The sequence below is a fragment of the Egretta garzetta genome, unplaced genomic scaffold (genome assembly GCF_000687185.1).
Source record: "Egretta garzetta isolate BGI_Z169 unplaced genomic scaffold, ASM68718v1 scaffold287, whole genome shotgun sequence".
In the NCBI taxonomy this organism is placed as follows: Eukaryota; Metazoa; Chordata; class Aves; order Pelecaniformes; family Ardeidae; genus Egretta; species Egretta garzetta.
The window spans coordinates 6835732-6861569 of NW_009260435.1; the positions used below are offsets into that span (position 1 = coordinate 6835732).

Sequence of the window (25838 nt, forward strand, 5' to 3'; positions counted from 1 at the left end):
CAAGGGACAAGTCCACCACTCCTGCTTGTATTAAGTATTTCCAGTGGATCCACACTGGAGTTTGCCGTCTCAGAAGCCCTGCTGTAGACAACTCCAGCTGACTCCACAGAAGAGCTCTGCTTTGTGTGTGAACATACAGCAGAATCCAGCTGTCTACTTACACAGAAGAAAAATCAAAATTGATTTTGTCATGTCCAGATAAATGCATTTCAGAAACAATAAGGTACTACAATCTCCTTTGTTATTTTAAAAACAGTTTTATTCTGTATATTTAGAAATGTGTAATTTTAATAACTGCAGAGAAAAAAAGTCAGCCACACCTGAATAGCTAATAACTCATTAACAGAATGCAGTGGTATATTATCTAAACAGTAGTAGTGCCATTGTGCCGTAATAAATTGTCTATTAGTAAAAAAATACATTTCAGGGCACATAATACAGCATCCTTATGACAAATTACAGTAGGGATACTTTTCAAGAATTTAATCAAAGTAGAGAATTCCGAGTTATATTCTTTAAATGCAGCACTTAAAAAGGTAACAACTTTGTGCATTTTTAAAAAATGTCCTTGTTCCGAGTATTGTAGAAATGCTGCTTTATTGCTTCAGGTGTCGAAGTTCAAGGCTCAAAAGGTATGAGAATACAAAGATATCCTTAAGAAACTTTGTTTGTTTTTATATATATTTATATATATAAAAAGGTAAAGCTTATAAAAGTTAATTTACAAACCAAGAACAAAAGTGGTATGCACGCATTATATACAAGCAGTCTATAACATCTATAAATTTTCGAATGCATAGCAGAAAACATACCATCATTTTCTTCTGGTTCTCTTCTGGCTGATGAACATAAACAATACCCATTCTCTAAACCAAACTCACATTTTCTTTTCACCCCCCCTCCCTTTTCCCCAGTCTCTCATGATATATTATCTAGGTAAGCACAAAAGCCATACAAACTTAATACAGAGAACTATGAGAGCTAAGACTATTAAAAACATGAGGGTAAGGCATCCCTGCTGGTTAATAGGTCTGTAATAACGTGGTTAATTTACAAATCCAGAGAGGCAACTGAACCATAGTCATCCCACATGCTTTTCACCCTCCCCCCTGTTCTCATGACACGTTTCCATATACAGTAGATGTGTTTGCATTAGCCCCTCAGAGGAAAACATCTCAACTGTGCTACCCCAAGTCGATTGCCATTTCATCAGATGTGTACACCAGAAGTCATTTAAAAACCTAGAGACCAAAATGTAGTCTTGTGAGTTACAAACACACAGTTGTAAAAATGCAGGCCAAATTCTGTGGTTTCGCCAGTGGAGTATGAACCAAATTCAGTTCCTCTGAATAGAATTCCATTGGTACTTTCATATTTTAAACAATGAAATAATAGTTGTGTCCTTAAAAAAAAAAAAAAAGGAAACAAAACAAAAAACCACAAAAGAACAACCAACAAACCAAAGCATACAGAACCTGCAAAACCCTACCTTGTTCCCACTGTACACTCCCTGCTTGTGGCAATATATTGTGACCATGGTTCAAAGAGTGTACTTGCTAAACCATTGTTAGTTAAAGCAAGATGCTTAAACACTAAGATCCATTATCACTTATAGAACAGTTAATACTTGATAGAATGTTTCAGTTTATATGTAAGGTCCATCTCAGTTTCACATTATTTACTCAGTCAGCTAACTTAATATTTAGAAGTGGTCAATTAGGACTGAGACACAGTTTGCTCCAACAAGATAGTTTGGATCCCCGGGAAGAGACTTGTTCTGCCAGGTTTTGGGGTCACCTGTGGGAGGAAAACACAATGCTGGTGTTTAGTATCCGCTGTCAAACAGTGCACATCTTGAAACAACCAAGCTTTTGGACAGGAGCTTTTAAGTTCTGAATCAACACCTGTTTTGGTTTTTTTTTTTTTTTTTTAAACCTGAAGTTTATATGTTATTAATAAAAAATTAACCCTTTATTTTCATACAATGTAGGATAGATCAGTTATTCAAAACAGATGCTGCGGCACTCAGGCATTGTTAAATACAAGTCATTCTACTCTACAGCACCAACACAGTGCTGTTAGAAAAGTATTAACAGTGAATCAGGTATTCACTGGCTCTTTCCTAGACTGCCAGAAAAAATAAGGCATTTTAAAAGCTAATCTGGGTAGGATGCATTTAAATGTCTTAGAACAGTTCTGAACACAGACAAGTCAAATAAGAAGTTATGTTGTAACTAAACACTATGACACTGGCAGTTTTATTTTCTCTTAGGAAAATTATGGTAGACAATCATAGTTCATTCTGCAGCTACATCCAGTATACTCATTTAAAAGGCTGAAATACTGGCATTCTAAAAAAGACTAGTTAACTGGTACATACTTTAAAATCTTTATAACAGATCTTATCTACTCATGGTCAAAGGTCCTGTGTAACATTCTGCTACAAGGGAAAGCCATCAGCTGCCATCTCACCAGACAAAGGTTACATTCCACCTGCAGAGTCAATTGTCTTTCAACTAGAGAAAGTATTCATTTACCCACCTAAAACCACTAATAACCGCTGCCACTATACAAAAAGCGTGATCATCCCTCTATGGTAGAACAGTAAAAAATGCACTGAAGTTCTCTTAAGCCTTCCAGATAAATGACATTAAATATCTTGGTCAAAACAGATCTTGCCTTGAGAAATGTGCAACAAGGTAGAGAACCCAGTCACATAGACTGCAAACACTTGAGACCTCTGTATTAAATGAGACTGATGTGAATTCCACGTAATTTTCTTGAAGAACTCATGAAAACAAAATGAAGTACACAATGCACTGAGGGATGGCAACATCTGATGTAGGGACAAAGAATAGAAGTGGCCTGTGTATAGTTAGAAAATGCAAACAAGTTTACTGCAACCAGCCCAGACTACTTATTTCCATCAAGCAGCTCAATAATGCTGAAGGATTTTTCATTTTATAGATGCAGGGAATTCCATTCAAAACTTACATGATCAAATATATTAGAAAGGTTAAAACAGGACTGTAGGACAACCAGGTCCTAGTCTTGCACATGAGACAATGGCAGTCTTTTTTCCAACCTTTCCTCCTAAATACATAGTAAGGATTAGACTGTAGCCAGTGCAACCTCTAGCTGTTGAGGATGTTTTTCCCATACTTACATATAACTGCTTTGGAAAAAAGAAGAAAATAGATCCTTCAGTATTTTTTACCAATACATTCTAGTAGTCGTGGCCATAAAAGGCAACTTTTTTTTTTTTTCCTAGTTTTAATACCAGAATCATTCAAGCTTTTGAAGGGGTTTAACAGTAAATATCAATATATGAAGCTTAAGTGTGGCAGAAAAGATGTTAGTAAGTGCAAATGAATGTCACTTTTAGGACAGAACATGGATACATTGAGAAAAGATGAAGTAGAGCAGACAACTCAAGAGAAAAAACCCAGAAGTATATAAACTGTTATTATAAAGCCACCTCAAAAATCAGAGTCCCATAACCAACTAATTTAGAAAGAGCGAAAACAATTATTTATTTAAGACACAGTATGGTCTACTTACATATCATAAGACAGAATTGCCTAATTTTAAAGTTTGTCTCAAAAGAGCAATGTTATGATATACATCCCATTTCAGATTAACAGAATGTGGTGTTATATTTACAGTACAGAAAGTGTTAGGGTTTAAATAGACACGCTCTTGCTCTCACCCACACATGCACGCACACACACAGCCCACTCTGGAAAGAGAGAAAATGTCTCAGTAACTTCAGTTATTGTTTAGATCATTTGAGTCCTCTCCCTCCACTTCAAGAAAGTTCATGAACAGATGCGATTAGTTACAAAGGAAGTGTTGTGTCGCTTTTGTACACCATTGTCGTATCTTTTGGGACCCTATCATTTATGAGTCCGTGTTTTAACACTGCCATGAATACACACATTGTTAAATAGATGCATGCAACACATGCATATAATAGCTTATAAAAAACAACTAAAAATTATTGCCATTAATACCTCTAGGTTATTGAGTCCCCATCAAGGGGATTGATGCTTTAATCTTTCAAAGCATCAGTGCTTTGGTGTTGACAGTGATAGATACATTAGTGACAGAAGATATGCATACATGGTGGCTTAAATGCTGCATACAGAAGTACATTGTTCAGTCATTACTTTGATCATACGTACATATTAATGGTTTGAACCTTCCACCATAAATTTTGAAGGTAGCTGAATAAAACCGTAAGACTTTTTCCCCAGATGTGCAAAGGGTCCTTTTCAAGTCTCTGTAACCTCACAGCCATTTCATGAAACTGCTTGAAACTGGCCCAGAATTCTCAATTAGGCTCCTCACTGACAATTTCAGCCAATACATTCTCCCCCTCATCCCAGAAAGCCACAGTGAAGTAAAAACGAACAGGTAAATAAAATTGCAACCTAGTTGCAACTTTTACTATCAACCAGAAACTTCTGGGTAAAAGGCGGTACAGGAGAAAAAGGCAGAAGCAAGCAAGAAAAGTCTTGTGGAAAATCCAGCTACATTAGAATGAATTGTAAATGCTTTTACTGAACACTACAGTTTTCTTAAGTGACCCAATTGTTAGCATCAGCTTGCACACATGGAAACAGTTAACAAGCATTAAATCATGATTTATGAGCATGCAGATTCTTAAGATTTGCCAGAGTCCTATATGGTTAATTAAGCAACAGACAAACACCAGTTATGTTACAAAGGCCAATCAGAGGTACATAATCATTTCCTCTCAGTTTTAGTGCGACTATCATTTCAAGTGTATTCAGCTCTAGCAGTCCTCAAGAAAGAAGACAGAATAGAAAAATACGATAATATTTAATAGACTAGAGATACTACTCTTCTGCTATCTTGGTTTTAGCTATGAATTTGCACCATGAGTAAATGTAAGAAAGACATTTGTAATGAAAGTGAAATGGGAGAGTTTGACACAAATACAATGATTGAGTTCTTTGTATTACACAGCATCACCTTTAGCCAAATTAACTTAAATTATACGATAGCACCCAAAAGCCCCAAAAGGACAGAGGGAGGACAGCATACCCGACGAGGAGTCGGAGGATTTTAGAGCAAAAGACCAACCATCAGGGGTCATAGACGCACAATGTGGCAGGCGCAGCTCCACTGGCTTCAGGAATTTTAGTCCATGAGGCCCACACATTACCAAGGGGCTAAGAAGTGTTTCACCTACAGTAAAAAAAAAGAAAAACCTGATACTGATTCTTCTTGACATAGGTTTAAAGCATTACATAATTACATTGCAGAGCTACTCAGCAACTTAAAGAAAATATGAACGTTTTGACCTGTCAGTAAAGAATAGCACTTAGCAAGATTGTTTTTCATAGTCTCTTTCAGAGTACTCAAGTGACTTTTCCATGAAAGATACCACAATCAAGCAATGAAAAAGGATAAACAAGTCCGGTGATTAAATCATGTTCAGGCTGTTTTTTTTTTCCCCCACTAATTTCTAACCAGGTGCATCAAAAGAAACAAATCCCCGAATCTATAAGCAGTCTTGTTCATGCTTCTCTTTGCACTACAGCTGCGATGTTCTGCTTGTATGGATTTATGGCACACTGGGCTGAATAAAGCCTTTGTCAGCTCAAGAGCCTGAGCCTTATCCTAACATTCAAAAGATAAAGCATACAAACATATAGGTGTGTATTTAGTTTAAAACTCCAGATGTTGACATAGGACTATTCAGTTAGGGAACATGCTGTGTTTGGTTTATAAAGATTCAAAGTAACTGCAGATTGCAAATAATGCTTTAACTGCAAATTTATCAAATTAACCCCTCTTAGATTCTTGACTTGAGGAAATTAGGAATCTGACAGGTCAGAAAAGGCACGTACACTGGACTAGTGGTATGAAAGACTCCTCAACCAAGATACACTACTCAACCCTTATTAATAAAGACAGTCAGGAATATACTTTATTTATATAAAAGTTAGAGTATTTTTTTTAAACTATGAAGCTGTTTTCTTTAGAGAACGAGCAAAAAAAAAATAGTTGAGTATTTTCAAGCATTGAAGTAAATTCCAAATATTTAACTCAAGTCAAATTCATTTTAATCACATTCTTTTGGCTCTGTGAGATGAAGAAATATTTCTAATAAGAACACCTAGAACAAATCCCCACAGTTTGTTAGGGAATCTACAGTTTCAAAGACTCTTTTTAAGAGACCTTAGAACCTTACTTCCCTTAGTGCCCTAGGTAAATTTTAAATCAGTATTTAAGTCTACAAACTAAATATTCTCAAAGTTATAATTCAGGGCCTCCACCTTGCTTGCAACTTCCAATATTGAGTATTGCTTGCCTTATACTTCTTGTGAGATATATTTCTGTATGAAGATAGAATATACATGTTTTATATTGAAGCATATTAAGGTATTTTCATATTCTATTTTTCTCGATAAAGAAGAATCATATTAAATAACAGAACAGTGTACAGTGCCAGTTCTTACCTTTCTCTTTGTCCAAAGGTGGAAGTATACTGTTGTCTCTGCAGACTCTGAAATAGATTTCTTCCTTTACTCACTCTGGAATGGCTCCTTGTGGTATAATAATACTAACTCTAGGCTCTATGGAGCTCAGTACATCACCATTGCTGTTAAATACACCTCTTGCTGTGGCTACAACAGTGTGTCCATCTTCTTCCTCCTCATCCTCGAGTGCTGAAGGGCTGGATAAGACAGAGAGCCTAGCAGTTTTATCAGTAGTTTCTTCCTGAAGGTCAGTGGCATACTTTCCTCTAACATTTCAGCAGAGCACAGCACAGATTAGGCTAGGACTGATTTTAGAAAAACATTAACTGTGTTCCACACTCAACTGTGCAAGACAACCAAGACAAATGTAGTTCAAGTAGCTTAGTAAAACTAAATGTAATTAACATCTGAAAGTTTTTTTCCTCCCAAAACTCCATTATGATTTTTTATATCATAAGGAGTCTTATTTCTTATTCTTTCTTATTATTTGAGCCACACAGAACCCTTCTATTCAGATATGCATGGAAAACAAAGCCTGTTAAAAAAGAAAACCACACAATTTTTTTCCAGGTTGCCAGGATATATCTAGAGAGAAATATATAACATTATCAAATGGCTAGTTTGAATAGATTTCAGATCAATTTCTAAGGAATTTCACTAAAAGAACCAGTAATATCAAAATGCCTAGCAGTCTACAAAAACCATGTAGCATCAAAATATTTCTCAGGTACTTAAGAACAAATAGGATTCATTATTCTATTAATTTCTGAGTTATCGAAACATCAAGCAAGATTTCAAGTCTGCTTTGTGCATTGCTGTTTGGAAATCAAAGAATACTTTGATTATTCTTGCAAATAATATTCATGCTGTTCTGTAAATATTACTGAAAAGAATTTAACAAGTCAGCAAACAGCTTAAGATTGTAATACTATCTGTTGCTCTTGACAGAGTTCTTAAAGCATATTAGGCAAGCAGAAGCTGCTTTTAAGCAATTGTTGTCTGGTCTCATAGTAAAGAGAACCAACATGAAGCTGCTAAAGTGTCTCTCTTTTTACAAGCACATGTACCATGAAGTCTCTCTCTAAGCACACAGAATGAATACAATTTGGTGCAACAGCTACCCTTAGAAATTAATTCCATCTTCTAGAAACAAATCAATAGGACAAATGATTACTATTTACCAGAAGATTTATAATTATAGTATGAGGAATGGGAAATAGAAGCCAGGCCATTTTCTAATAACAGGATGCAAGATGATGCAGGGACACAGGACATACTTTAAGTATCTGACCAAATGCTCTTCAAAGCCCTTTGGCGGAATTTTAGAATCATGGTAGCAATCTTTCAACTATAAGATCAACAGAAATTGGAAGCACAGCAAAAAAAAAAGCTTTATTTTTCACAGGTTTCACAGAAAAACTCCTACAGATGTACTAATAGAAAGAAAAAAAAAAAAGCAGCAGCTTACCTTACAGGAATGGCTTTAGGCACAGCATTAACATTATTTGGTTGATAATTAGGCTTGTCGACCTGTACAGCAAAGGTATCCATTCCACTATCGAACTCAGGAGGCTGCGATGAGCCATGTGCTTTCAAAATTGGTTGAGGAGAATTTGGAGATTTTGATGGCAACTCTGGTTTATGTTGAGCTTCATTTGGCAAGAGATTATGGTTAAATTTAGGACTTTCAAACTTGCGCTCAAAGGGCCTTGCAGCACTAGTGTAAGGTTTTGTTGTAAAGCGGTTGTAAGAAGGGGTCACTGTTTTCTGAATCTGTTCAGTTCCATTAATGGGGCCTTTGTCGGGGAAGCTTTTCTGAGGATAAAAAGTGGACTGCACTGTGTCCTCTCTAGAAGATCTGAAAATTGCTGGCTTATTCTGAGGCAGAGGAGGGTCAGACACAGAGTTAACTGCAACACAAATAAAAATACCAGAACTTGTCAATAACCAGAAATCAGAAATTTAGTCACGTACACACTGTGGCATAAGAATACGTTTTAGTCAATTCTTAACCTACTGTATAAAATATATGTAAGTTCAGCTTAGCTCTCAAATCATCTGTCCTCCCATTTTCTATGTTCTGTCAAGTTATCCAGTGTTTCATTAAACAGATGTTAGATAAAATGGTATGGCCTTTCAATACGGAGGTTAGACTTATTTATACCGTGGCAAGGAAAAAACCCAGAAACCCAACAAAACCAGTACTGAAATACTACTATACACTTGCACAAACTGGAAAATCCAGTTGGACTGGGCAACCCTCTCAATGTCAAAATGGAAACAACTTTTCCTTTTGTTTTGACAAGCCTACAACTATTACTCCTGCCTGAAGAATTCTGGTCCAAGGCATAGAGAGATACATTTAAGTGCTGGAAACTTTATTTCATCTTTGCTGAGACCACTAAACACGGAAGAGACAGTTATAGTGACTATTACCATGTGGAAGTTACGGTTTCAGACAGGATCACCCCATCATTTCCAAAACTCAATCTCACTATAGTAAAAAGCTATTTGCACTAATAATTTTTCCAAGTTTCAACTAGAGAACAACACAGTTACTGGTGTAGGCATACTGAAGCAACCATGCAAGGGCCTGGCAAGCAATACTTGTTACCACATGAGACAGGTTAGCTTTCCACTGCTCACCTTCAGAAAGTGCAGGCTTGTGATGTGCTGGGAGGGACAGGACAGGACTGTTGATCGACTGAGGTTGTGTGTACTGGACTGAAGGCGGAGGAGGAGGAGTTGTAACTTGAGGGATTGGCTCATAGCGTTTTTCACCAGTAGGCCTATCCATTGAGTCAGTATCCGTTGGTTTCCCCCTGTTGAAATAAAAGAAGAAAAAAAAATTTGACTGCTTGGTTTCCTCAGGGCTCTTAGCTCCTGCATTCACTGCTATTTTTTTTCTTCTATGATCACCTGATTTCCATCTCTTCCTATAAACATTAAACCACAATTTTCTTTAATATCCCGTCTCAAGTATAAAAACATTTATTGATAAGCACAAAAGATTAAGACAACATTGACTCTTTAGAAGAGGATTAGTAACACAAACCATGGCAAACAAAAGGCAGATGACATTTCAGGTGTATTTGCATAATTTCCTACAAGACCTTCATTTTTCAATTTCTTTTGGGGTAATTTCGATGAAAAAGTGTTCTCTAATTTAGCAGGTCTTCAAAATAAAAATATAAATCCACCTTTTTGGGGGTGGGTGAGGGTGTTTTTGAAAGGCATAATTAGCCAAAAGGACAATAGATTCTAGTACAAATTTTCTAAATACACCTAGTATTTGAACAATGCCATCTTAATTAGAAATGTAATCAGCTTAAGCTTCACTAGCTTTATGTGCATAGTGTAGATGTTTGGAAAATAAGATTTTGAAGCTATTTTTCTTATAATAGAGATATTTCTCCAAAAGGTTATTTCAGTAAATGATTGATTTCACAGATATCTGTAATTTTGGACTACAATATATATTGCACTTACTTTCAGAATTTGTGTTTAAAATTTTAGGTGCACATAATGCCTGTGATGAAATGTAACAGTGAGAGGACACCTGAAAACATCCTCACATCAACAACAGTCTTACCACTTGATGTTCCTTTTCAAGTAGTCATAGCTAGTGTAAGAGCCAAGAAATCTAGGTGATGGCAAAGCAAACGGCAATAGAAGAATGAAAGAAAACAGTCATTCTATCTTGAGCGTATTATTTCTTCACACTTTTTATGTTAGCCCTAGCAGTTCTCATATGACAAGGTTGTTGAAACAGAGACACTACTTTAACAGTGATGTTTCTGATAAGACCTTTACCGTATGCATATGTACAATGATCACCTACTACATTTACTATGAGATTTTGTCAGTGAATTAGAAGGTAGTCAAGATCTAAAATTGACAGTTATTGAAAGTAAGAATGAGATTACACTAAGCCATTTGTCACAATCTGTAGAGACAAAGTTATTCAATATATTGAAAAAAGTGAACAAAACATACATCCCATATTCTAACAATCTCTCACTTACGGACCATTTTGCATTAATTTCTTCAGTCTTACCATACATCGAATGATGATGTTTTTGTATTGCAGATCATGTACTGAGGGTACATTGATAGCAAATGTTTCTATATCACTATCAGCTCATCCAATAGCAGAGCCCACACCATACAACGCTCCTGATTGTGTTCAGCAATTTCTAAAAGGACACCTTAGAACAACTGTTTATGAGTACTAGGAGAGACAGAAAGCCGCAAGTACACTGATGACCTTCCCTTGATTTTCATCACTTATCTTGCTTATATGTTGCAAGAAAATACATTTTACATTCCAACAGCTTTCCCTCATCCCTTCACTTTCTGTATGCTCACAAAAATGTAACAGGCAACAACTTTAGATACCAACAGCCTTACTGCTTCAGGAGTATGTTATAAAGCTATGAAAAGGGCTGATCCAACTTTTGAAAGTCTGCTTGATGATTGTATGAATGTGATGCTCAGTGAGCTGAAGACAGCGTCTGTATGAATGGATCTCTAAAGTCAGTGTTGCAAAAAAAGATCATTTTACATCTGCTGTATAATCTTCCATTTCTACTGATTTTATATAAAGCCATTCATCCAACAAGAGAAGTTACTACTGCACACTCACTCACTGATGTCTTCATTCCAGGTGGGTAGTAGCTTTGTCAGAACAGCCCACCCAAAATCACTGCCCAGAGGGGATATTAACAAGGGGAGGGCAGCACTGCAAAAGCCCACAGAAAAAACCCACCATGCTCCACACCTGATCAGAACTGCTTGCCAGCTTTCTGAGGAAGCAAAATATGGGGAAGGGTAGTACATTTTGATGGAGGGAGCAGGAGAGAGTGCTGTGACATACACAACCACCACAAAGCTGTCCTTAATACAAAGCACATTCTTCTGTCATAGGCTCCTAGACACATAAGAGCTCAGCTAGAGCAGTGTAAGAAGTTAACACAGGGCACTGTTCCTTACTGCCTCCTCAGATGAGGCTGTAACTGATCATGTGATTACTCTTAACCCTACTCAATACAAAATTTAGGTAAGCTACTTAATTCTGCAGCACATCGAGGTAATGCAGGAAACTACACTACTGGTTCAGTGTAGTTTAGGAACAAATCCACTACTCTCAACCACAGGGTTAGCAGCATCATAAATTGCTCCAACCAGATCTGTCGAAACATGTCCGTTTACAAGTTCTATTTTCTCACGCCAAGAGAAATGATCCCTTATTACAGTTACTGACAACTGTAACATGCAGGTATGGCATCACCCATACAAAGCATCTCGAGTAATGGCCTAAGTTTCCTAAATGATGCAAATAAAACCTCAAATTAAGATAGTAAATTAATTTGTATACACATAATGGGAAAAATACACAAAAAATACATACTTTCATAATACTTACTCAGTGGCAAAGAACTTCACGTAATTTAATATTTAACATTAATATTTAAAACTGAAAAAGTTGTAGCTATTGCTCATGAATAAATAAAATCTCTCCTCTGTACCCAGAATATATTATATGGATTATGCAGGAGCAAGAGCTTGCATAATCAACAGTTCCTATATCATCCAAATTTAGTCCTGTTTATTTTTAGAAGAGTTTACGCCCAGAATAGCAATTACCATATAAATTCACGGGGAAAAGATGAATAACAAGTAAGTAACAGGGTACAAACTGGAAGATGGCAAAAGGAGAGTCAAACATGAATGCTTTCTCAAAACTGCAACTGTTTTGGGTTCCCACACAAGGACACTGCAGTATACTTCTAGAGGCAGTACTGTTTAACCGAGTAGCGTACTTGTCTTTCCACTAACTTCCATTAATATTTTAGTCTTTTGTCTATTTGCACTGGACTACCCTGGGTAACTTTTCTTTCCCATGTCTGTCCTGTTAAGGGTTACATTCTTTCATAAAGAAAAAACACAACACATTTTTGCCCCCTGACATGAAACTATCAGCCTTAAAAACAGTATTATCTTATTCCTCTGTGGCAGCAAGATGTCACCTTCCCATAAGTACAAGCCCTCAAAGTTATGCCCTCACAGTCCAAACAAAACCAGAACTGAGCAGCCAAAGAATGGAAGTGTCATAACAGACAGAACTAGTAGGTGGAAGTATGGAACAATCTCTCAACTGTTAGCTGTTCTGCAGCAGAAATTCAGCAGTTGTGTGTAATTCTCATGTTTTTCAGTTCCGTGTGACAATACCGCAGAGGATAACAAAGATAAAACAGAAGCTTACAATGCTCTTTATCTGAAGAATTTTACGGTTTTCACAATTACTTGATGAAACCTTACATTTCTGCATTTATGATGGCAACACTGTCCACATCTACAGATCAAAATGGACCATCTGTGGGTAACATTGGTCTTTGTATGCAGGACATAATTCTGAAAGCTACTGCAATGTATGATGAGGCCAGCCAAGACTTTCTTCCTAAGATGCCCAGAGAGCAGGACAGATGTGCTCCCAACCTTTCCATCAGAAGACACAGGACAAGTGAAAAGGAAGGATAAAGAGCATCCTTAACTGAGAATCAGAACTGGTTACAAATTACTGTATGCATTCCTTCCTTAGCAAAAAAGTGAAGAAACTTACCACATGTAAACTTCTTGATTAGAAAAAACCAAATCTTTTAAAACTTATCAAGCTTTTAGAAAGATTCCGAAAAATCTCCATTCATGGAGGAAGACATTGGAGATGACAGACAATATTATACAAATAAGAACAGGATTCCTGAGTCCTAGCTCAAATCCTTTAAGACAAGCACTGGAACACAGTGTATCATGAAAGTACATGAAAGACAGCTTGCACATATGCTTAACACTACAAAAGTTCCGCAAGCTAGTTTATAATTTTACTCTAAAGATCTCATTTACATTAAAGTTGCCAGACTTTCAGCTTGACCTAGCCAAGATCGCTTTTCACAGTAACACCTACAAACATGTTATGGTTTGAATCAAAACAGATTTGAGACATTTAGGTAACTGTGGAGACTATTCACAAAGCTTGCGTAAGTATCCTCCAAGACAGCCAATTATTTACCTGAGCTAAATCTGTGTATGAGCTTTCACACAATTTCTGTATCAAAATGTTCCAAATCAAGGAAACGGAACAATAAAGGAAACAGATGTTTCCATCAACAGATTAAATTCTGGCCTCAGCAATACTCCCTAAAGGCTCAGTTTCCTCATGTCAAACATGGCGAACATGTTCAAGTCCATCCACAGAATAAATGCATGCAGAAGCAGAATAAACCAAAACCTTTGCTTTGAAAGATGTTTAAGCACTCAGTATTAGTTAGACTAAGGAAATACTTTGTTATGCTCTGTTAGTAAGTGATAAGCAAAAGTAGTAACATGCTGAAGGTCCTGAAACCTACAAATACTATTCATTTCATCTACCAAAATAAAGAGCTATGCAGTTACCTGTTTTCAAACTAAAGCTACATGTAAACAGAGAAATTCACTTCGTGAATAAAAAGTTCAGTGAGATACCATGAACCCCTGGAATTCCACTGACAGAGGCAGAATTTCTGTTTTAGTCTTACACGCCTCCCTCCTTTTTCAAATTGAAAAAAAGAAATCCCCCCAACTTACTTAGAATAATTGGTGAAATTCAGCTGATTCTGTGAATGTATTGGTTTAGAGGGTTCAGAATGATGGCTGGCAGGAACCTGTGCAGATGGCTTATTTTCAAAACTCCTGCGATCAAAGTACGAGAGCTGCTTTCGGTAATACTCTTCATCTTCTTCAGGATCATAATGGTTTGAACGCACAATATCTTCAGGTGGCTTCACTTGAGGTCTCTGTGGCTCTGGGGCCCTAACCAAGAATAATAATATACAGTTGCCTCGCACAGTTGTGCAAGCATAAGTACCCGAACTAAAATACTATTTTATAACTTGGCTAGTAATAAAGCAACCGAAATTTAATTCTTCTAATTACATATCTTGCCTTTTTAATGTGTATTGCATAGGAATTAGGTTGCTTTGACATAGCATAAGGAAAGAAAATCCTTATTTCCCTTCTACCTTACTTTTCCCTTTTGTTTTATTTTCTAATTATATCAATCAAACATAGAAAGAAATAACATGGAGAATTTGGCTAACTTTCTTCCTCAAAAATGCTGAAAAAACATAGTGTGTCCTTCCCCCATTTCCCAGCAATCACAGCCATGAGAACTGACTTTATGCCCTGGATTAGTATTGACACAGAAATCATATTGACACACTCTGACTCTCCACTCTGCAGTTTCCAATTTGAACCACTAAGAGGTGTTTTCTGAATATTCAAATCTCATGTCAAAAGCTAAATTTAATTCATCAGTTGTGTATCTACCTGTAAGTTGTTTTGTCATGTTCATACTGGCTTTGAGAAGTTGGTTTTGGACCAGTCACAGTTGTGAGTGTAGGCTTAGGTGCTAGTTCTGGAGGCTGTAAAGAAAAGCACAGCATATTCTCTTAGATTTTAACATTTAGAAAGATATAGCATCTTATGAGTAAGAAAACTAAGATTGCCCCTCCCTCTTCCCCCAAAAGGAAAAACAGAATGAAATACTAGTGAAAGATGAATTGGAGTAGTTTTCAGCATGGCAAGATCCCCTTCAGTGTTTTCACAAAAGTTTTCAGCTTCTGCTTTTAAACATACTGCAGTTAGGTTGCTATTAGGCTATTCCACAAGCAGTAAAGCTTTCTTTCCAAGACAGTATTTTACTACTTGCAATGCAGTCTCATTAGCAAAAAGCAGGAATTAAAAAAATAAAATTACTTACCTTTACAGCTGACATATCACTTGGGTCCTTCATTTTTTCCAAAGATGGTGACCTTCTTCTTTCAAATATCTTAACCCTACTTCGCACAGACTGTGGTTTCATGGCTGGATCATCTTCTTCCTCTGCTAGAGATGGTGGTGTAGGCAGTGGTTTACTGTTAGAAGGCAAAACTTCTGGTTTGGTTTGTGATGAAGGGGGAGGAGGAAGAGAAACACCTGAAGTGCTATGAGAAGGCTCATATTGTCCAGCTCTAGCATTATAAGCCTGAGGAGGACCTTGTTCATAGCCCCTTATATGTGGATCGAAGTACTGCTTCGGTTCAGGAGATCGAGATATGGCTGACTGGTATGGCTGAGCTTCTTGTTTGTATCTACCATGCGTGTCATATCCAACAGTATGTTGATCTTCGTATCGCACTTGTGGTAAGCTGAAATTTTTGGGTGCATGTTCATAGCGAGGTCTGCCATCATAGCTCATTGGAGGGGGTTCCTCAAAACGAGGTTGTGCTGGATAATAGCTGCGTTCTGTGCTCTCTTCTATATTTTGTCTAGAATCAAGATCCCTAGGAGGCTGGTTTTCATAAGCTGTTCTTGTTTGGTTGTAGGGCTGTTTTTCATCATAATATGCCCAGTGCTCCTCATAGGGAGGCACACGGTCATCGTAATGTACGCGAGGGTCATAGCCACGAGAAAATTGATCTACATAGTTTGTAGAATCATACCTATATGTTGACTGTTCATAGTCTCTACTAGGTTGTTTTTCCGCATACTGTGCCTGGGATTCATAGATCAGGTTTGGGTCTCTTTCCTGTCTCTGTACTGGGTGATTAATTGCTGGCTGCTTTAAGACATAGCTTTGTCTGGATGCTTCTTCATTAATATATGGATCCTTTCGGTATACCTGTTAAAGAGAGAGGCACACTTTTCAGTTAAAATAGAGTAACTGCAGCTGCATTTGAAATGTAATGTTTTAAACAACAAGTTTTAAAGATTGGCTTTAATTTTGTTTAAAAGCAGAATAATTTGATGCAGTAGTTTGCAATCACAGGAAGCTGAACTTGGTGAGTCAAGAGATCCTTTCCAGTTCTATTTTTAAGCAAAACCACCTAAGTAGATTTAAAGGGAAAAACAAAGGTAATAGTGTCTTCATCTTTGGGGTTTGGTGTCAGGGTAGCGGAGGGCACACACACTTTTTTGCAGGGGGTGGGAAGAGTGGAAGTAAATTGATTTACACATTTAACTTAGTTCTAGTATTGCTGAGAAAGTATATAAAGTCACCCAAATTGGATTAATCTTCATGATCAATGATTTGGAATGATTTAAAGTATACAAAGATCTAGTGTCATTTTAGGGAAGTAACAGAATTTTCTCAAGGCCTCATTAATAAAGAGCAGAACTGACAAGCTAAAAAAGTCACACAAAGTAAAATCAAAATACAGAATTCAGCCTTTTTTAAAAAATGCCATCTTTTTGAGAAGTGAAAAGTAAGTATATAGTTTGAAGCCATGCACACAAAACATTAGATGACACTTAGCAATTCAGATGCACTGTTTTTTGTAACCTGCATGATCTTACAGGAAAAAAAAACAAAACCAAGAAGGTATTCTCCAAATAAGGGCAAAACAAAAAGATCATGTGCTAGCTTGATGTATAGCAGGAAATCAGCGCAACAATGTGGCACAGGTACCTTTGCTGGATCTATATGCGGCGATAAAGATGATGGCTCTTGATCTCTTAGGACTATATGAGCTCCCTCAGTACTTGATGTTCTTAAGGGGCCCGCTTGTGGTTGGTAAGAGTTGTAAGGAGCAGCGGTAGGCTCCTCCAGTCTGACATTAGTTAGGTTTACATTAGCATTTACTGCAGAGGTTGATGAGGTTGCAGGGTTTGATTCAGGCGACGGGGAAAGGTAAGGGACTGCAGGTGAGGCTTCTGCTTTCTGTGAAGTGTTTAAAATATTTTAAATATACCGCTATTTAATCACTGTATGACTTTTTGATTTATTTTAAAATAATTTAAATGATGCTTTGATCAACGTAGCTAGATGTAGAATGAAATGTACTGAAAGTATCATGCACTAGCACTTCCAGAAATTTATTATGTTGAAGATTTAAAAAGCAAAACATTTAATCCAAGTAGAATGGTACTTCAATCCCCCTCCTGTCAGAATAAGTCACTGAAACAGGTAGGGCAAGCTGATTCTCCAATGCATTATAAAATATTTGTTGCTGTTGACAGATTCTTGTATGCATTCTCACAATACTGGTAAGCAGACTAAAAAACACAGATTTCTTTTTCAGAGAACTTGCAACCTGAAGTAAATGTGTAGTGGTCAGTGTATAAAGTTACTTTCTTACCGGTTGAGAAGTAGTTGCTTTAAATCCTGAAGAATCTATTCTGAGATTTGGCTGTGGCTGAGCTTGAGATGCATAAGTAGGGTAAGTTTGTGTTTCATGATGCATTCCAGAAGAATCCTCTCTAACGGGTTCAGAAGAACGTGTAATAGCAGATTCAGGAGGAGTCCCAACCTCATCATTCAGAGTTTCATCCAGTTCTTGATCAGTATAAGCACCCCCTTCTGTATCTGTGTCTTCATAATCAGATGTGTGTCTACTGTCTGTGCTGTACATAGAATATTCACTACCAGGAGCTGAGAGGTAAGAAAGGCGGTCATCATGTAAATCAAGGTCATCACTTGTAGCACCATCTGCCTGTGTCAAACAAAATTAGAGTACACGTTTATTGAAATACCTTTTCAAGAATGCTCATTTTCTTACCATGTAAAGCTAGGAATTTTTTGTGTGAATAACAAACTGAACAAATTGAATGCATCTATCTTGTTCTGAACAGCAACAGATAATCTGGTAGTTAAAAAAAGTTAGTTATATTCCAAATCCAGCAGCACAGCAACAGTATGAAAATTCAACAATTCTAAGTATCACAGGGGAGGAGAAACTGGGTTTCAATTGTTGAAAGTGTTAAACTTGCGCCTAAAAAGCCTTTTCTGCAGTCTAGCACTCTGAATCATTTTACTAAGGGGCCAGACAACTGTCAGCATAAGGGAGGAGATAATGCATAGTGTCCATGGAAATCAAAGTGGAAAGATAAAAACTGCACTTTAGAATGGTATTATGATATTGGAATCATTAACTTGAAGGTAGATAAAAGGAGGCAAAAGGAGCTCAATCTGAACAGAAATTGACGATCCAAATATTAAGAAACACGTAGCAATAGCAGATTCATCATTTGCTTGCTTGTAGTTGGCACTTCACTTGATATTCGTTCAAGACAATGGATCTATGTGCACAGTGTAACATGCAGCTTGAGAAGGCAAGTGGAGTTTTAGTGGGGAACACAGAATACTCACTTGTGATTTTGTATCTATGTTCTCACAACCAAGAGAACACAGTTCTCAGAAAGGTCAGAAAGAACATGAATATGGCACTTGCTTTTATATTAACAACAAAAAAAAAATAGTTCAGGCAATCCCAGCCCCTAGTATCAATGCAGCAGAACACAAATTCTTTCATGAAAAAATATCCAATCCCCACAAAGTCTTCAAAGCAGTAAAATATCCTCCAGTTAACAGTGGCAATGGGCAAATGCTCTCACTTACTACACTGTTAGATGCACAAGGACAACTGTATAGCCACAATTAACAGAATAACTGCACTAATACAGTGACAAATCAGTCTTGAGGCATTACTGCTTTAGATCTTCAAATGATGGTTAAAATGAGGACAAACGTAAACCAAAATTCATTCCACAAGCATCTGCCCATATCTGTAATACCAGTAAGAATGAAAGAACAAAAAACACTCAAATACAATTTTATAATTTCTCCCCAAATGTATTATTTCTTACCTTTCCTTCCGAAACCCACACTAGTTGGTTCTGTTGTTGCTGAATTGCTTCCTTTAGAGCTCCATACCATCCTTCATTCATTGAATTCAAGTTAATGGTAGCTAGAAGTACAGCAGGTTAGTTTTACTTACGATTTCTGCACAACTATGAGGAGGATCTGTACCACCAGTAATAAAAGCAATATAAACTGGGAGGTTAAAACTATGAGATTTAAATAGTAATGTAAATATTAGTATTCAAAGCAACCTTAAGGCCTGATATGGTTTGGGACATGTTATCCCATAGGAAATACTGAGTAGCTTAAAATAAAGTGAGGCTTTAGTTTAGTCAGACTAAAAAAATAAAGTTACATCATTTTCCTATTTATTCAAATATTTGATTTTGGCTGATGGTCCTGCAAAGCCACCAGATCTATTAAAAATGTAATTTTGATGTTTCTGATCACTTTACATTTGAGCAGTCATGCACAAACGATGCCCACATCAATGGTTATTGACCAGGGGAGCCTGAACAAGTCAACAACTGCTTGACTTGGTCCATTTGCAGAAAAGGCTGGAGGGAAGAAGTTGCTTCCATCTCACCTCCCCCCCTCTCTCAGAAATTCTAATCCAGTATGTCTAATTACTTACTTGTAAAGAGATGGTGATTATTTTTGCGTAGCTTGTGAGCTCTTTCATACAGCTTTCTGGCACTTTTTCGTGATTCTGGGCACAATCTCATTCTCATAGTCTTTACACCCTGCTTAGAATCAGGATTTAGAAACACTACAATAGGATACCACTGGGCATAATTCAGACGGTCCACTGCATTAGGAGTGACATCTAATAGAGCATGTTTGTCCTGTTGTGATAAAAAAGGACAGAGGCAAGAAAGTTAATCACTTTAGTACACTAGATTTATCTTTTTAAACATCTTCCACAAATGTATTTTGTATTACCTTTACAGAGTTCACTGTTTGAAAGTACTGATTTAAATTCTTTTCCTGTTTGAATAACAGAATAATAGAAACCAAACCAATTCCAATACCAGGCTACACAGGCATACACATTTTGAACTGCAGGACTAACTGTATAACTATGAGCTTTTTAATATTTAACTCCCTGTTTAAAAAAGATCTCCTCAAAGTAAGCAGGGACTAGAAATGAGTGCTTTCTTACTAGTATTCTGCTAATAGGGAAAAAGGGAAAAGATTGAAACACAAGACCTTGTCTCATTACACATTTCCATCTTCTTTTCAAAAAAGAAAAACAAAAAACAACAAAAAAAAAATATGCTGAATGCAACAGCTTGGTCAGCTTTCATCCAGTGCAAGATTTATCTCAAGCACACAGTATGAAGTACTTGCCTGCTAGAATACCTTCCCCCCACTTGGGCATCTGAAAGGCTGGCAGTTTGTTTTTAAGTAAGGAAATAAAGGTGAGGAGTAGAGCCTTGCATCATGAACTAATGTCAGAAGTTTTAAGGATATTAAGGAAGTGAGATTGAAGGACCCTTGCCCCTGGTCCTTGCACAAAAAAAAAATGTTGGTGAGTTACTAATTTGTAAATTGGGGTGGGGGAAGACTAATGACTCCATAAATAAAGTAACAATTTCTAGCTGCAATATCGCACCATGGCTTTAAGTGAAAGAAGAAACAGCTTAAAATGGCCTTAATGGAGAGAGGACACCTCTCTCTGGAACAAAGCCTAGAATTACTTCTAGGCTGCAGTTATTAATATGGAAAAGGAAAGGGGTAGTGTGGGCTTTTTAATTAACCAATAGAAAGATGAGGAAGTTATTTTTAAAGCAAACACACTCATGAGTTATTCTTCTACATTTAAAACACCCAGCACTTCACCTGATACCAGGGTTTTTTTTGCGTTAAAAGTACAGTGACAATAAGACTTACTCTATCGATTATCTGTTTTATAGTGTGAAGACGAATAATGCCAGAACTACGTTGGTCAGTACCAGCATCTCTCGGTTCACTTTCTAGTAAAGAGGACACAGTAAAAAAAAATCTGTTGTAAGTTTACAAGACATTCTACATTCCCTCATTAAGATAAAACAAACCATTTCATAGCTCAAGTTATCAGTTCAGATTGAAGACACTCTTCCTGCATCAAAATAATACCACCCATTTGGCCATAAAAATCACTGCATCTTTACAAAAGCACTAAGGATAATAAAGTACTGAATTAAAAGGAAATTTGAGAAGGTTATAAATAGAACTAATATTACTTTTACCTTCAGAGAATTATCAGCAACCAATGAGAGGGCTTATGTTTAGTCTGTTCCTTTACACTATCAACATCTTGTTAAACATGCTAACAGCTGAAGTAATGTAGAAACAAGCAATCTAGCAAAAGAAAGTTGACTAACTGCAGAAAAACCTGATCTCACACTTACTTGCAATTTGGAAGATATCTGGTTCTTCTCTAGCAAGTTTCTCCCGTGCAACATCAGCTATTGGACCAAAAATGGTTACAGGTCTCAGAAACCCAGCTAGAATTGAAGGGAGAAAAGAAGTCCAAATATATCGATTGCTTAACACAAATGCAAGATACTCTTAAATACATAGCTAATACAAAGCAAACCACACAAACCTCTTAACCTGCAACAGTAAGAATAAAGCCATACCTTCCCGAAGAACAACTCTTTCATAGGCAGGAAACTTTGTCTGAACAGGCTGGGCAGAAAGATCTTCTCTACTTTTCCGGAGATTTCTTTTTGAGCTACGCAAACCTCGGAATCTCCAAAAATCCGCTCGATCTCCTCCTGCTGTCTTTGGAAGCGTGTACTGTACGCTAGCTAGTTGCTCAGCTCTAAGACAACAACAAATCCAACCAATTATCAAGGAATTCAGCTTCTGAAGAAATGCTTGACTAGCAAGCTTGTACTTTCAAAAAAACACTACCACTTGCTGAATCAAGCTTTCATCATTTCTGTATTGGAAAATACAAGACTGAACTACTGAGGCTGATATCACATTTCTAAAGCCTTATATAGTCTCGTCTCTTGTATTGAAAAGAAAGTTAAGTTTTTTGTGGACTGTACAATAGTCAAAAGCAAATCCATACATCAGATATTTGACTTCAATTTGTTTTAACACTGTCACTCTTTATGATTGAATCAGTGCTATAAACTAGCGTCCTGCAAACAAGTCCAGTCATTCATTATACAGATGCAGAATTTGGAACTGTAGTTTTAAAACAGCAATTTAAGTATTTTAAGATCGTACCTGTTTTTGTTAGGTATGATACCTCTTTCAACTTCCTTATGATTCTTGCCAATTCTAATTGCCAGCCATGAACCCAGTTTGCCATTGTACAGGGTGTCCACCACCCGGAACACTTCACCTTTGTTGAAACTTAGCCCATAAGGAGATTCTTTTTCATATTCAAAGTGAGTTCTGATATAGAAAGAATCCCCTACATCGGACTCGACAATGCGACGATAAACTGAAAAAAGAAAAAGAAATGGCAAAGTATAAAGCGTGACATAAGTTCAAGTGATGTCCTAACGGTCACAAGAATTACTCAAAGCAGTGCCTCATCTTAATTCTTGTTGTTTTAAATACACAGTTATTGCTTCAAGAAGCCTTAGTGTCTCAGAGCTGCTCTATTTTAAGTAGCATAATTATTAATAGCAAATTCTATCAGCATAAATTCAACTTTCATGATCAAAAAATTGGTGCTAGTGCAAGCTTAATTCAGTTCCCCCCAGAAGGAATGAATCTTACTGGGAAAGAAGTTTGTGTGTGCATGCACATTAATGCAGTTGCTCATTTTCAACCGCATAGCTACAGACTCTCCTGCTCCCCCCTTGCCAGGTTTAGTGCCAATACTTTTGTCAGATGCTAGGGGTTATTTTTGGTGAGGTTTTTGGGGGTTGTGTTGTTGGGGGGATTTTGTTTGTTTGGGGGTGTGTGTGTACTGTTACAATATCAATCTCTAGTCCATTTGTAGTCATAACCCATCCCAAAGTCTTTCAGAGAACTTAATATTTTTCATAAGGTACCAATTTCCTGCAAGCCAGAAGTTAGTCGTCATTCAGTATCATTTATGTTTTTCCAAGAGGTCTTGCTTATGATATACAAATATTTACCGTCTTTTTTCTTCTGTGCCAAAATGGTTACTTCTTCACCTTTAGGAAGATCAAGCAAAAAAAGGACAGCTTCTTCTCTGATGATATTTGTGAAGTCTACGTTATTTACCTGGTATCAATGAAGTAATCAGTTTGATACAGCATATGACACTGTCACAGATATTTGACTATACAAGGGGAAATCTAAAACAACTTATTGCTAAGATTTTCTTTAATTCAGTTTCTTACATACACACCAAGTGCATGTGTCTCAAGATGTCTCTTGTACCTCTAAATAGTCCCGCTTTATTTCTTGATAAAGGCTTAACTTCCAGAATAGGCAGTTGTTCGTTTTATATTCTTTAATTCAATATTAAAGCAGCACCTATAAACGTCAGTAACATACCGAGCCCTCTGACAATTTAATGACCTAACAGTTAAAAAAACCGAAACAACATTATCAACTGAATTACACTAAGAAATTGGATGTAAAACTTACTGATCTTCCTAGCAACAGTACAGTAACAGGAGACTTTGCTGCTATTAAGTCATCTAATAAGTACATACAGAAAAAAACTATGAACTACAAAAGCAATATATTCAATACTACAGAAAGAAAACCTACTTTGGTACAACAGAACATTTGTACTGTTATTGTTTTTGACATACCCTGAGAATCTGGTCCCCTTCCTCTAATCCTTCTTTCGCTGCAGGGCTGTCTTCCAGAACACCAGCTACAAATATGCCAACATCATTGCCACCCGCTAGTCGCAAGCCCACACTATCTCCTTTTCTGAATTTTACCAGTTTCATGCTCGGCCTAGAGATTCAGAAAATATTCCACTTAGAGCTGTAATAGCATAAAATATCCTGGTAAATTTGAGACTAAACACATGCAAAGAACAGATTTGCCTATCATTTCAATTAGAGAATATTATGCAATGCATACCATTAACTGCTTATCAACTGCAGTATTACAACACGCTCATTAGCAGCACTTCAAAAAAGCCACCTGTATTTACTTGTTTAGTGGGGTTTGTTTATCTTGCACTCATACAGCGATACTTTGACACTCTCTTCCAAAAATGTTCCTCCTTCTAAAGAACTGTGCTGGCATATACATCTATTTTGGCTCTGAAGAGATTAAGATGAGTTTGAGACAAAACCAAACTAGAATCTATTTTCATGTATACTGATGTCCATACAGGAGATCCCAGCTGAAGTAGACTCACTTCCACGTCATGACTTTGCACATTTCTGCAGTGACCTTTATTCATTGCTCTCCAATTACTATGAAAGGAAAAGAACATGCTACTGTATCTCTCCTCTCTCTGGAGGTGGGGACAGGGCGGGATGGGTGGGGGTGCCCAGGGAGAGATAAACATCCCAAATTCTTTTCACCAGTTCATCATTGTAATTGCTCATTTCCATAGACAATTAATAGACTTAAAAATGGTATATTACACAATATAAGTGCCAACAAGGCTCAGGAATAAGCCTGAAGTCTTCATCTTAATACTTCTGAATAGAAGTGTCAAGACAGCGTATTGACCATCAGACCATTTATACAGGTTATTCATCACCTTGGATAAAAACTTGGTTTGCTCAACCACCATGCAGATTCAAATAGTTACATTACCGAAGCATTCCATCTTCATGGGTTGAATTGGGTAAAGGACCATCAGATGGACTGACAGGTAAATCCACATCTGGCTGACCTCCTTGTGCATACACCGGCTTTGGTTCTATTAAAGTATCAGATTTCAAATGTCCATTTGGTCATTTAAGATGAGAAAGTAAAGCTTAAGTTAATTAAGAGCTTAATTACTTCTTTAGTAGCCTTCCTCTATCCCACTTAAACATGAAACATTAGAAACTTACAACAGAAGGCACTCACCATGCCATTCAAAGCAGCATGATTACTCGCCTAATCATTAATTCAGTAAAAGCCCCCAAACTTCCTTTGTACTTAATGAAGTACTCTGAACACTGTAAAACTACACAAAGTAGAAGTCTTCATGCTTGCAAGACCACTTTCAATCCCACTGTTTCTCAGCTTGATTTATCTGATTTAACTTGTTCATTTTCCTTTGGCTCTCTTCCCTCAAGAATTCAGTTTTTGAAGCGAAAATACCACAAATACTCAAACTACAGCTGCATGCCCTGAAGTCAGCAGTTTTCAACGCTTACTTTGGTCCAGTTGGTGGTTCTTAAAAGTGAGCACTTACTATGGCTCTGCTGTATAGGCTCTCTAGAGTCAGTGGGAAGAAACTGCCACTGCAGTCTTCCCTTGGTAACAAACACCAATAGGGGCTCTTCTCTGCTACATGGTTGGTCACTTTAGAAAAATTTGTATTTAAGACTTCTCTCTGCATACTTGAAAAAAGTCGATTTTAAATTAAGCCGGCTTTGAACTAGTCTAATATCCCTGATCTTCCCAACTGTGCTGCCTGTCTTTCAAATCACTGAACAGGCTAATTTGAAATGGGATATTTCAGACAATTTGGTAATGATACCTTTTCTAACGTGACCTTTGTCCTTACCATAAAGTAACATAGCATTTTGCTTTAAGTCTTTAATGACCCTTTCCTAGCCTAAGCC

General features: G+C 37.0%; 1 protein-coding gene across 1 annotated transcript in view; it reads right to left on the reverse strand.

The window, feature by feature from the left end:
• Window positions 1-754: 754 nt before the first annotated feature.
• Window positions 755-25838, reverse strand: part of TJP1 (tight junction protein 1) — a 43732-nt gene continuing 18648 nt past the window's right edge. Inside the window, exons 9-27 of the mRNA XM_035899466.1 lie at window positions 24877-24982; window positions 23907-24057; window positions 23259-23367; window positions 22393-22612; window positions 21792-21976; window positions 21561-21656; window positions 21061-21143; window positions 19802-20012; window positions 19173-19273; window positions 17666-18019; window positions 16996-17247; window positions 15310-16209; window positions 14877-14971; window positions 14136-14360; window positions 9159-9334; window positions 7981-8422; window positions 6492-6709; window positions 5071-5214; window positions 755-1797 (exon numbers count right to left, since the gene is read on the reverse strand). Coding sequence (XP_035755359.1) covers window positions 6562-6709; window positions 7981-8422; window positions 9159-9334; window positions 14136-14360; window positions 14877-14971; window positions 15310-16209; window positions 16996-17247; window positions 17666-18019; window positions 19173-19273; window positions 19802-20012; window positions 21061-21143; window positions 21561-21656; window positions 21792-21976; window positions 22393-22612; window positions 23259-23367; window positions 23907-24057; window positions 24877-24982 — 3854 coding nt within the window. The 3' untranslated portion in view covers window positions 755-1797; window positions 5071-5214; window positions 6492-6561. The remainder of the gene's footprint in view (window positions 1798-5070; window positions 5215-6491; window positions 6710-7980; window positions 8423-9158; window positions 9335-14135; window positions 14361-14876; window positions 14972-15309; window positions 16210-16995; window positions 17248-17665; window positions 18020-19172; window positions 19274-19801; window positions 20013-21060; window positions 21144-21560; window positions 21657-21791; window positions 21977-22392; window positions 22613-23258; window positions 23368-23906; window positions 24058-24876; window positions 24983-25838) is intronic.